Source organism: Oncorhynchus gorbuscha, linkage group LG01, assembly GCF_021184085.1.
Source record: "Oncorhynchus gorbuscha isolate QuinsamMale2020 ecotype Even-year linkage group LG01, OgorEven_v1.0, whole genome shotgun sequence".
Classification (NCBI taxonomy): Eukaryota; Metazoa; Chordata; class Actinopteri; order Salmoniformes; family Salmonidae; genus Oncorhynchus; species Oncorhynchus gorbuscha.
This window is the reverse complement of record NC_060173.1, coordinates 13,623,528-13,636,855: the sequence shown is the minus strand read 5'-3', so window position 1 is coordinate 13,636,855 and position 13,328 is coordinate 13,623,528. Positions and strand designations below refer to the sequence as shown.

At 54.9% G+C, this 13,328-nt stretch overlaps 1 protein-coding gene across 4 annotated transcripts in view; it reads right to left on the bottom strand.

The window, feature by feature from the left end:
* The window catches only part of LOC124033323 (cytoskeleton-associated protein 5-A-like), a 49,031-nt gene that overhangs the window by 9,394 nt on the left and 26,309 nt on the right, over positions 1–13,328 (bottom strand). For all 4 annotated transcript variants that reach the window (XM_046345322.1, XM_046345324.1, XM_046345332.1 and 1 more), the window contains 3 exons: positions 2,624–2,759; positions 905–1,098; positions 80–276 (listed from right to left, as the gene is read on the bottom strand). In XM_046345322.1, coding sequence (XP_046201278.1) covers positions 80–276; positions 905–1,098; positions 2,624–2,759 — 527 coding nt within the window. The remainder of the gene's footprint in view (positions 1–79; positions 277–904; positions 1,099–2,623; positions 2,760–13,328) is intronic.

Genomic DNA, 13,328 nt, shown 5'->3' with positions numbered 1-13,328 from the left:
TGTTAGGTTGTTAGGAGAGAGCCATGCTGTGGCAGGTAGTTGAGGAGGCACTAGGCCAGGGACTTAAGCCTTCCCATACTTGAGCTTGTTGGGCACTTCTTCCTGAGGTTGCTGAGCAGGCTTCCTCATGAAGGTAGCATTGGGGTTGGAAGGGTGCTCTCTCTGGAGCCTCTCCCTCTCTGCAGTCTGTCTGTTGGGTGGTGGGGCAGCTGCCGGGGTCTTCTTAGCCGAGCGCTTGACCCTCTCCTCTAACATACTCATCTCCTTCTCAGACAACTGCAGGAGAAAGACAGGATGTTTGAGATTAACACCGGAGATGATATATCCAGAGGGGTCTAGTCCAAAGCAGGATAGTAAATTGGCCAACTTTGATAAACATTCAGATTTTAATGGTTCATTAATAAATTAAATGGTTGTTGGTTGAAACAGTCCATGCCCATTTCAAGCATATCTTTTAAAATGTATTAATTCCAGAAGATTTAAGCAAGTTAGCTGGTTAACTCAATGATCCTGCGTTGTGACATACCCTCTATTGTACTGAAGTTTACACTGTGTACAAAACATATTGAACACCTTCCTAATATTGAGTTGCGTGTTGCAGTTCTTGACACACTCAAACCGGTGTGCACTTGGCACCTCAATACTCCATTCAAAGGCACTTACATTTTTTGTTTTGCCGATTCACCCTCTGAAGTGCACACATTCAATTGTCAAGGTTTAAACATCCTTATTTAACATGTCTTCTCCCTTCATCTACACTGATTGAAGTGGATTTAACAAGTGACATCCATAAGGGATCATAGTTTTCACCTGGATTCACCTGGTCAGTCTGTGTCATGGAACGAGCAGGTGTTCCTAATGTTTTGTACACTGTTTCAGTACATTGTACTAGTGAGTAGCTTACATTGCCAATGAGTTTGTAGACTTGGTCGCCACAGACGTTGTACACAGCCACCACTGTGTTGAGGGCAGCGTTGCGTACGGAGTTGTCCCTGTCTCCGATGTGAACAGCGATCTCTTTCAGGGACTTGGCCGGTGTTGGCTGACACACATTCATCCCATAGTTTTCTATCAGACAGCCCAGCTCCTCAAGACATTCTGGGGAAATACAGGGAGAGATGGTAAGATCTGGAGTTTTTCAGACAGGAATGTCACACTTCAGGTATTCAGACAGTTTCCCCAAACACAGATTAAGCTTAGTCTTAGACTAAAACATATTTTAATATTCCCCCCATAAAATGTAATAGCTTTTATCCAGGATTAAGCATAATCTGTGTCTGGGAAACTAGACCCATAGAGTGTTTATTAACCTCTCTAGGGTAGGGGGCAGCATTCGGATTTTGGATGAAAAGCATGCCCAAATTAAACGGCCTGCTACTCGGGCCTAGAAGATATGATATGCATATAACTGGTAGATTTGGATAGAAAACACTAAAGTTTCAAAAACTGTTAAAATATTGTCTGAGTATAACAGAACTGATTTAAGCAGGCGAAAACATGAGAAAAATCCATTCAGGAAATATTTTTTGTTTTTGTAGTTTTCTATTCAATGCCATTACAGTATCCATTGATTTAGGACTCCATTTGCAGTTCCTATGCCTTCCACTAGATGTCAGTCTTTAGAAATCTTTTCAGGCTTGTATTCTTCTAAATGAGAGATTAAGACCAGTCTGAACAGTGGACCCTACCGTGTTGCAGAGCTTTTTCATGCGCATTTCTTGTTTACCTTTTATATTGACAACGTTGTTTTTTGCCACTATATTTATTTTTATTTCACCTTTATTTAACCAGGTAGGCTAGTTGAGAACAAGTTCTCATTTGCAAATGCGACCTGGCCAAAATAAAGCATAGCAGTGTGAACAGACAACACAGAGTTACACATGGAGTAAACAATTAACAAGTCAATAACACAGTAGGAAAAAAAAAGAAAAAAAGGGGGCAGTCTATATACAATGTGTGCAAAAGGCATGAGGTAGGCGAATAATACAATTTTGCAGATTAACACTGGAGTGATAAATGATCAGATGGTCATGTACAGGTAGAGATATTGGTGTGCAAAAGAGCAGAAAAAAAAAAAACAGTATAAAAACAGTATGGGGATGAGGTAGGTGAAAATGGGTGGGCTATTTACCAATAGACCATGTACAGCTGCAGCGATCGGTGAAGATCATCAAAGGTATGGGATTCATTTTATCTCTATTTCTGAGTTTTGTAACGCTTCTGCTTGGCTGGTTACCGTTTGTAATAATTTGTCAACTGGGCTATGTTCTGGGCTAGGTATGTTCTGGGCTAGGTATGCTTTTGCCGAAAAGCATTTTATAAATATGACACTGTGGTTGGTTTAACAAGAAGCTAATCTTTAAACCTATGTAAAATAGGTTTTGTTTTCTGAATTTTTATAATGAGCATTTCTGTAATTGAATTTCGCGCTCTGCAATCTCACTGGATGTTGGCCAGATGGGACGCTAGCGTCCCACGTACCCTAGAGAGGTTAAGAACCTGAACGTTTTTACAATGAATTACAACATTTCTGACACAATCACTTACTGTAATGAATTCTATAACCTGTTTTAGTCCTTATAGCCTTGGTCAACCTCAGTCACAACTAAAATCTCGGTCTTACCAGCTCTCTGTTTGGAGTTTTTGGACTTGGTCCCGTCCATGAGGAATGGGAAGACTTTGCTGGCAGGGTAGACCTTACACAGCATGGTGAGGATGGCGCGCACATCTTTACGCACCACATCCTTCGACTCGCCAACCTGTCAGGTGAAAGAGGGTTACAGATGGCTAGTCAATAGTCATATTAGCATTTGCAGCTTCACAGTGTAAATATTTAACCAAACCTTTCCTTTTTTGTTAACCTCTTATGCAAGGGGGCAGTATTTTCACGTCTGGATGAAAAGCGTGCCCAAATTAAACTGCCTGTTATTCAGACCCAGAAGCTAGAATATGCATATAATTAGTAGATTTTGATAGAAAACACTCTTAAAGTTTCCAAAACTGTTAAAATAATGTCTGTGAGTATAACAGAACTCCTATGGCAGGCAAAAACCTGAGAAAAATCCAACCAGGAAGTGGGAAATCTGAGGTTTGTAGTTTTTCAAGTGATTGCCTATCCAATATCCAGTGTAAATGGATGTCCACTAGATGTCAACAGTCTTTAGAACGTTGTTTCAGGCTTCTATTGTGAAAGGGGAGCGAATAAGAGCCGTTTTAACCAGTGGTCTGGCTGAAAGCATTTAGTTTAGTCACGCACGAGCTCCGTTCCCTTTCCTTTCCGGTTGGAATATTATTGAAGATTCATGATAAAAACATCCTAAAGATTGATTATATACACATCGTTTGACATGTTTCTATGAACTGTAATGGAACTTTGACTTTGTCTGGACTTAGTGCCTGCGGTTTGTGCATTTGGATTAGTGAACTAAATGTGTGAACAAAAAGGAGGTATTTGGACATAAGTGGACTTTATCGAACAAAATGAACATTTATTGTGGAACTGGGATTCCTGGGAGATCATTCCGATGAAGATCAAAGGTAAGTGAATATTTATAATGCTATTTCTGACTTTTGTTGACTCCACAACATGGCAGGTATCTGTATGGCTTGTTTTGGTTGCTGAGCGCTGAAGTCTGACAGCAGTTGCATTAAGGAGAAGTTTCTTTAAAACCGTGTATAACACTTGTATTTTCATCAACATTTATGATGAGTATTTCTGTATATTGATGTGGCTCTCTGCAAAATCACCGGAAGTTTTGGAGGCAAAACATTACTGAACATAACGCGCCAATGTAAACTGAGATTTTTGGATATGAGCTTTATCGAACAAAACATGCATGTATTGTGTAACATGATTAGTGATTAATTTTATCTCCATTTCTGCTTTTTGTGACTCCTCTCTTCAGCTGGAAAATGGCTGTGTTTTTTTGTGACTAGGCGCAGACCTAACATAATCGCATGGTATGCTTTCGTCTTTTTGAAATCGGACACTGTGGTGGGATTAACAACAAGTTCATCTTTAAAAATGGTGTATAATACTTGTATGTTTGAGGAATTTTAATTATGAGATTTCTGTTTGAATTTGGCGCCCTGTACTTTCACTGGCTGTTGTCAAATCGATCCCGTTAAAGGGATTTGAGCCCTAAGAAGTTTAAGACTTGTTTTTTTATTTTATTTAACCTTTATTTAACTAGGCAAGTCCGTTAAGAACAAATTCTTATTTATAATGATGGCCTAATCGAGGAACAGTGTGTTAACTGCCTTCAGGGTCAGAACTACAGATTTTTACCTTGTCAGCTCGGGGATTCAATCTAGCAACCTTTCGGTTACTGGCCCATAGCTCTAACCACTAGGCTACCTGCCACCCAAAATCATACATGTAAACAAATTTTACGGCACAATTCACAGTGAGTCTACTTAGAGGAGGAGGTAGGGGTGACCCCCCCCCCCCCCACTTAGAGGACGAGGTGGGGGTGACCACCCCCCCCCCCCCTTACTTAGAGGACGAGGTAGGGGTGACCCCCTACTTAGAGGACGAGGTAGGGGTGACCCCCTACTTAGAGGACGAGGTAGGGTGACCCCCCTACTTAGAGGACGAGGTAGGGGTGACCCCCCTACTTAGAGGACGAGGTAGGGGTGACCCCCCTACTTAGAGGACGAGGTAGGGGTGACCCCCTACTTAGAGGACGAGGTAGGGTGACCCCCCTACTTAGAGGACGAGGTAGGGGTGACCCCCCCTACTTAGAGGACGTGGTAGGGTGACCCCCCTACTTAGAGGACGTGGTAGGGTTGACCCCCCTACTTAGAGGACGAGGTAGGGGTGACCCCCCCTACTTAGAGGACGTGGTAGGGGTGACCCCCTACTTAGAGGACGTGGTAGGGGTGACCCCCCCTACTTAGAGGACGTGGTAGGGGTGACCCCCTACTTAGAGGACGAGGTAGGGGTGACCCCCCTACTTAGAGGACGTGGTAGGGTGACCCCCTACTTAGAGGACGAGGTAGGGTGACCCCCCTACTTAGAGGACGTGGTAGGGGTGACCCCCCTACTTAGAGGACGTGGTAGGGGTGACCCCCCTACTTAGAGGACGTGGTAGGGGTGACCCCCCTACTTAGAGGACGTGGTAGGGTGACCCCCCTACTTAGAGGACGTGGTAGGGGTGACCCCCCTACTTAGAGGACGTGGTAGGGGTGACCCCCTACTTAGAGGACGTGGTAGGGGTGACCCCCCCTACTTAGAGGACGTGGTAGGGTGACCCCCCCTACTTAGAGGACGTGGTAGGGTGACCCCCCTACTTAGAGGACGTGGTAGGGGTGACCCCCCTACTTAGAGGACGTGGTAGGGTGACCCCCTACTTAGAGGACGTGGTAGGGTGACCCCCCTACTTAGAGGACGTGGTAGGGGTGACCCCCTACTTAGAGGACGTGGTAGGGTGACCCCCCCTACTTAGAGGACGTGGTAGGGGTGACCCCCACTTAGAGGACGTGGTAGGGGTGACCCCCCTACTTAGAGGACGTGGTAGGGGTGACCCCCTACTTAGAGGACGTGGTAGGGGTGACCCCCCTACTTAGAGGACGTGGTAGGGGTGACCCCCCCTACTTAGAGGACGTGGTAGGGTGACCCCCCTACTTAGAGGACGTGGTAGGGGTGACCCCCCTACTTAGAGGACGAGGTAGGGGTGACCCCCCACTTAGAGGACGTGGTAGGGGTGACCCCCCCACTTAGAGGACGAGGTAGGGGTGACCCCCCACTTAGAGGACGAGGTAGGGTGACCCCCCTACTTAGAGGACGTGGTAGGGGTGACCCCCCCACTTAGAGGACGAGGTAGGGTGACCCCCCTACTTAGAGGACGAGGTAGGGTGACCCCCCTACTTAGAGGACGAGGTAGGGGTGACCCCCCTACTTAGAGGACGAGGTAGGGGTGACCCCCTACTTAGAGGACGAGGTAGGGGTGACCCCCCTACTTAGAGGACGTGGTAGGGGTGACCCCCTACTTAGAGGACGTGGTAGGGTGACCCCCCTACTTAGAGGACGTGGTAGGGTGACCCCCCTACTTAGAGGACGTGGTAGGGGTGACCCCCCCTACTTAGAGGACGTGGTAGGGTGACCCCCCCTACTTAGAGGACGTGGTAGGGGTGACCCCCCTACTTAGAGGACGTGGTAGGGTGACCCCCCTACTTAGAGGACGTGGTGGGGGTGACCCCCCTACTTAGAGGACGTGGTAGGGTTGACCCCCCTACTTAGAGGACGTGGTAGGGTGACCCCCCTACTTAGAGGACGTGGTAGGGGTGACCCCCCTACTTAGAGGACGTGGTAGGGGTGACCCCCCTACTTAGAGGACGTGGTAGGGGTGACCCCCCTACTTAGAGGACGTGGTAGGGGTGACCCCCCCCTACTTAGAGGACGTGGTGGGGGTGACCCCCCTACTTAGAGGACGTGGAGGACGGGTGACCCCCCCCTACTTAGAGGACGTGGTAGGGGTGACCCCCCTACTTAGAGGACGTGGTAGGGGTGACCCCCTACTTAGAGGACGTGGTAGGGGTGACCCCCCTACTTAGAGGACGTGGTAGGGTGACCCCCCCCTACTTAGAGGACGTGGTAGGGTGACCCCCCTACTTAGAGGACGTGGTAGGGGTGACCCCCCTACTTAGAGGACGTGGTAGGGTGACCCCCCTACTTAGAGAGGGCGTGGTAGGGGTGACCCCCCTACTTAGAGGACGTGGTAGGGGTGACCCCCCCTTAGAGGACTTAGAGACCCCCTACTTAGAGGGGTAGGGGTGACCCCCCACTTAGAGGACGAGGTAGGGGTGACCCCCCACTTAGAGGACGAGGTAGGGTGACCCCCCCACTTAGAGGACGAGGTAGGGTGACCCCCCCACTTAGAGGACGAGGTAGGGGTGACCCCCCACTTAGAGGACGAGGTAGGGGTGACCCCCCACTTAGAGGACGAGGTAGGGGGACCCCCCACTTAGAGGACGAGGTAGGGGTGACCCCCCCACTTAGAGGACGAGGTAGGGGTGACCCCCCTACTTAGAGGACGAGGTAGGGGTGACCCCCCTACTTAGAGGACGAGGTAGGGGTGACCCCCCTACTTAGAGGACGTGGTAGGGGTGACCCCCCTACTTAGAGGACGTGGTAGGGTGACCCCCCTACTTAGAGGACGTGGTAGGGGTGACCCCTACTTAGAGGACGTGGTAGGGGTGACCCCCCCCTACTTAGAGGACGTGGTAGGGTGACCCCCCTACTTAGAGGACGTGGTAGGGTGACCCCCCCCTACTTAGAGGACGTGGTAGGGGTGACCCCCCTACTTAGAGGACGTGGTAGGGGTGACCCCCCTACTTAGAGGACGTGGTAGGGTGACCCCCCTACTTAGAGGACGTGGTAGGGTGACCCCCTACTTAGAGGACGTGGTAGGGGTGACCCCCCCTACTTAGAGGACGTGGTAGGGGTGACCCCCCCCCCCTACTTAGAGGACGTGGTAGGGGTGACCCCCCTACTTAGAGGACGTGGTAGGGGTGACCCCCCTACTTAGAGGACGTGGTAGGGTGACCCCCTACTTAGAGGACGTGGTAGGGGTGACCCCCCTACTTAGAGGACGTGGTAGGGGTGACCCCCTACTTAGAGGACGTGGTAGGGGTGACCCCCCCTACTTAGAGGACGTGGTAGGGGTGACCCCCCCTACTTAGAGGACGTGGTAGGGGTGACCCCCCTACTTAGAGGACGTGGTAGGGTGACCCCCCCTACTTAGAGGACGTGGTAGGGGGTGACCCCCCCTACTTAGAGGACGTGGTAGGGGTGACCCCCTACTTAGAGGACGTGGTAGGGGTGACCACCCCCCCCCTACTTAGAGGACGTGGTAGGGGTGACCCCCCACTTAGAGGACGTGGTAGGGGTGACCCCCCACTTAGAGGACGTGGTAGGGGTGACCCCCCACTTAGAGGACGTGGTAGGGGTGACCCCCCACTTAGAGGACGTGGTAGGGTGACCCCCCACTTAGAGGACGTGGTAGGGGTGACCCCCCACTTAGAGGACGTGGTAGGGGTGACCCCCCCTACTTAGAGGACGAGGTAGGGGTGACCCCCCTACTTAGAGGAGGTAGGGGTGACCCCCCTACTTAGAGGACGTGGTAGGGTGACCCCCCTACTTAGAGGACGTGGTAGGGGTGACCCCCCTACTTAGAGGACGTGGTAGGGTGACCCCCCTACTTAGAGGACGTGGTAGGGGTGACCCCCCTACTTAGAGGACGTGGTAGGGTGACCCCCCTACTTAGAGGACGTGGTAGGGGTGACCCCCCTACTTAGAGGACGAGGTAGGGGTGACCCCCTACTTAGAGGACGAGGTAGGGTGACCCCCCACTTAGAGGACGAGGTAGGGGTGACCCCCCACTTAGAGGACGAGGTAGGGGGACCCCCCACTTAGAGGACGAGGTAGGGGGACCCCCCCACTTAGAGGACGAGGTAGGGGGACCCCCCCACTTAGAGGACGAGGTGGGGGTGACCCCCCCTACTTAGAGGACGAGGTGGGGGTGACCCCTACTTAGAGGACGTGGTGGGGGTGACCCCCCCCCTACTTAGAGGACGTGGTAGGGGTGACCCCCCCTACTTAGAGGACGTGGTAGGGGTGACCCCCCTACTTAGAGGACCCCCCTACTTAGAGGACGTGGTAGGGTGACCCCCCTACTTAGAGGACGTGGTAGGGGTGACCCCCCTACTTAGAGGACGTGGGGTGACCCCCCCCCCCCTACTTAGAGGACGTGGTAGGGGTGACCCCCCTTAGAGGACGTGGTAGGGGTGACCACCCCCCCTACTTAGAGGACGTGGTAGGGGTGACCCCCCTACTTAGAGGACGTGGTAGGGGTGACCCCCCCCCCCCTACTTAGAGGACGTGGTAGGGGTGACCCCCCTACTTAGAGGACGTGGTAGGGGTGACCCCCCTACTTAGAGGACGTGGTAGGGGTGACCCCCCCTACTTAGAGGACGTGGTAGGGGGTGACCCCCCTACTTAGAGGACGTGGTAGGGGTGACCCCCCCCTACTTAGAGGACGTGGTAGGGGTGACCCCCCTACTTAGAGGACGTGGTAGGGGTGACCCCCCCCCCTACTTAGAGGACGTGGTAGGGGTGACCCCCCTACTTAGAGGACGTGGTAGGGGTGACCCCCCTACTTAGAGGACGTGGTAGGGGTGACCCCCCTACTTAGAGGACGTGGTAGGGGTGACCCCCTACTTAGAGGACGTGGTAGGGGTGACCCCCCACTTAGAGGACGTGGTAGGGTGACCCCCACTTAGAGGACGTGGTAGGGGTGACCCCCACTTAGAGGACGTGGTAGGGGTGACCCCCCACTTAGAGGACGTGGTAGGGTGACCCCCCACTTAGAGGACGTGGTAGGGGTGACCCCCCACTTAGAGGACGTGGTAGGGTGACCCCCCCCACTTAGAGGACGTGGTAGGGGTGACCCCCCCACTTAGAGGACGTGGTAGGGGTGACCCCCCCACTTAGAGGACGTGGTAGGGGTGACCCCCCACTTAGAGGACGTGGTAGGGGTGACCCCCCCACTTAGAGGACGTGGTAGGGTGACCCCCCACTTAGAGGACGTGGTAGGGGTGACCCCCCACTTAGAGGACGAGGCAGGGGTGACCCCCCCACTTAGAGGACGAGGTAGGGTGACCCCCCACTTAGAGGACGAGGTAGGGGTGACCCCCCTACTTAGAGGACGAGGTAGGGGTGACCCCCTACTTAGAGGACGAGGTAGGGGTGACCCCCTACTTAGAGGACGTGGTAGGGGTGACCCCCCCTACTTAGAGGACGTGGTAGGGGTGACCCCCCCCTACTTAGAGGACGTGGTAGGGGTGACCCCCCCCACTTAGAGGACGTGGTAGGGGTGACCCCCCCCACTTAGAGGACGTGGTAGGGGTGACCCCCCCCCCCCACTTAGAGGACGTGGTAGGGTGACCCCCCACTTAGAGGACGTGGTAGGGTGACCCCCCCCTACTTAGAGGACGTGGTAGGGGTGACCCCCCTACTTAGAGGACGTGGTAGGGGTGACCCCCCTACTTAGAGGACGTGGTAGGGGTGACCCCCTACTTAGAGGACGTGGTAGGGGTGACCCCCCTACTTAGAGGACGTGGTAGGGTGACCCCCCACTTAGAGGACGAGGTAGGGTGACCCCCCTACTTAGAGGACCCCCACTTAGAGGTAGGGGTGACCCCCCTACTTAGAGGACGAGGTAGGGGTGACCCCCCCCTACTTAGAGGACGTGGTAGGGGTGACCCCCTACTTAGAGGACGTGGTAGGGTGACCCCCCCCTACTTAGAGGACGTGGTAGGGGTGACCCCCCCCCTACTTAGAGGACGTGGTAGGGGTGACCCCCCTACTTAGAGGACGTGGTAGGGTGACCCCCTACTTAGAGGACGTGGTAGGGGTGACCCCCTACTTAGAGGACGTGGTAGGGGTGACCCCCCCCCCTACTTAGAGGACGTGGTAGGGGTGACCCCCCCCCTACTTAGAGGACGTGGTAGGGGTGACCCCCCCTACTTAGAGGACGTGGTAGGGGTGACCCCCCCCCTACTTAGAGGACGTGGTAGGGTGACCCCCCCCCACTTAGAGGACGTGGTAGGGGTGACCCCCCCCCACTTAGAGGACGTGGTAGGGTGACCCCCCACTTAGAGGACGTGGTAGGGTGACCCCCACTTAGAGGACGTGGTAGGGTGACCCCCCACTTAGAGGACGTGGTAGGGGTGACCCCCCCACTTAGAGGACGTGGTAGGGTGACCCCCCCCCCACTTAGAGGACGTGGTAGGGGTGACCCCCCTACTTAGAGGACGTGGTAGGGGTGACCCCCCTACTTAGAGGACGTGGTAGGGGTGACCCCCTACTTAGAGGACGTGGTAGGGGTGACCCCCCCTACTTAGAGGACGTGGTAGGGGTGACCCCCCTACTTAGAGGACGTGGTAGGGGTGACCCCCCTACTTAGAGGACGTGGTAGGGTGACCCCCCACTTAGAGGACGTGGTAGGGTGACCCCCCACTTAGAGGACGTGGTAGGGGTGACCCCCCCACCCGTGGTAGGGGTGACCCCCCTACTTAGAGGACGTGGTAGGGGTGACCCCCCTACTTAGAGGACGTGGTAGGGGTGACCCCCCCACTTAGAGGACGTGGTAGGGGTGACCCCCCCCCACTTAGAGGACGTGGTAGGGGTGACCACCCCCCCACTTAGAGGACGTGGTAGGGTGACCCCCCACTTAGAGGACGTGGTAGGGGTGACCCCCCCCTACTTAGAGGACGTGGTAGGGGTGACCCCCCCCCCCACTTAGAGGACGTGGTAGGGGTGACCCCCCCCACTTAGAGGACGTGGTAGGGGTGACCCCCCTACTTAGAGGACGTGGTAGGGTGACCCCCCACTTAGAGGACGTGGTAGGGGTGACCCCCTACTTAGAGGACGTGGTAGGGGTGACCCCCCACTTAGAGGACGAGGTAGGGGTGACCCCCCCCACTTAGGTAGGGTGACCCCCCCACTTAGAGGACGTGGTAGGGGTGACCCCCTACTTAGAGGACGTGGTAGGGGTGACCCCCCTACTTAGAGGACGTGGTAGGGGTGATCCCCCCACTTAGAGGACGTGGTAGGGGTGACCCCCCCCTACTTAGAGGACGTGGTAGGGGTGACCCCCCCCCACATAGAGGACGTGGTAGGGTGACCCCCCCCCCTACTTAGAGGTAGGGGTGACCCCCCCCTTACTTAGAGGACGTGGTAGGGGTGACCCCCCCCCCTACTTAGAGGACGGGGTAGGGGTGACCCCCCTACTTAGAGGACGTGGTAGGGGTGACCCCCCTACTTAGAGGACGTGGTAGGGTGACCCCCCCTACTTAGAGGACGTGGTAGGGTGACCCCCCCTTAGAGGACGTGGTAGGGGTGACCCCCCTACTTAGAGGACGTGGTAGGGGTGACCCCCCTACTTAGAGGACGTGGTAGGGGTGACCCCCTACTTAGAGGACGTGGTAGGGGTGACCCCCCTACTTAGAGGACGTGGTAGGGGTGACCCCCCTACTTAGAGGACGTGGTAGGGTGACCCCCCCTACTTAGAGGACGTGGTAGGGGTGACCCCCCTACTTAGAGGACGTGGTAGGGGTGACCCCCCTACTTAGAGGACGTGGGGGGTGACCCCCCTACTTAGAGGACGTGGTAGGGGTGACCCCCTACTTAGAGGACGTGGTAGGGGTGACCCCCTACTTAGAGGACGTGGTAGGGGTGACCCCCCACTTAGAGGACGTGGTAGGGGTGACCCCCCACTTAGAGGACGTGGTAGGGGTGACCCCCCTACTTAGAGGACGTGGTAGGGTGACCCCCCCACTTAGAGGACGTGTGACCCCCTACTTAGAGGACGTGAGGGGTGACCCCCCACTTAGAGGACGTGGTAGGGGTGACCCCCCACTTAGAGGACGTGGTAGGGGTGACCCCCCACTTAGAGGACGTGGTAGGGTGACCCCCCTACTTAGAGGACGTGGTAGGGGTGACCCCCCTACTTAGAGGACCCCCCCACTTAGAGGACGTGGTAGGGGTGACCCCCACTTAGAGGACGTGGTAGGGTGACCCCCCACTTAGAGGACGTGGTAGGGGTGACCCCCCACTTAGAGGACGTGGTAGGGTGACCCCCCCCCTTACTTAGAGGACGAGGTAGGGTGACCCCCCTTACTTAGAGGACGTGGTAGGGTGACCCCCCACTTAGAGGACGTGGTAGGGGTGACCCCCCACTTAGAGGACGAGGTGGTAGGGGTAGGGGTGACCCCCCACTTAGAGGACGTGGTAGGGTGACCCCCCCACTTAGAGGACGTGGTAGGGGTGACCCCCCACTTAGAGGACGTGGTAGGGGTGACCCCCCACTTAGAGGACGTGGTAGGGTGACCGTGGTAGGGGTGACCCCCCACTTAGAGGACGTGGTAGGGGTGACCCCCCCCACTTAGAGGACGTGGTAGGGGTGACCCTACTTAGAGGACGTGGTGGGGGTGGTGACCCCCCACTTAGAGGACGTGGTGGGGTGACCCCCCCCTACTTAGAGGACGTGGTGGCAGGGTGACCCCCCCCCCACTTAGAGGACGTGGTAGGGGTGACCCCCCCCTACTTAGAGGACGTGGTAGGGGTGACCCCCCCCTACTTAGAGGACGTGGTAGGGGTGACCCCCCTACTTAGAGGACGTGGGGGTGACCCCCCCCTGACCCCCCTACTTAGAGGACGTGGTAGGGGTGACCCCCCTACTTAGAGGACGTGGTAGGGGTGACCCCCCTACTTAGAGGACGTGGTAGGGGTGACCCCCCTACTTAGAGGACGTGGTAGGGGTGAC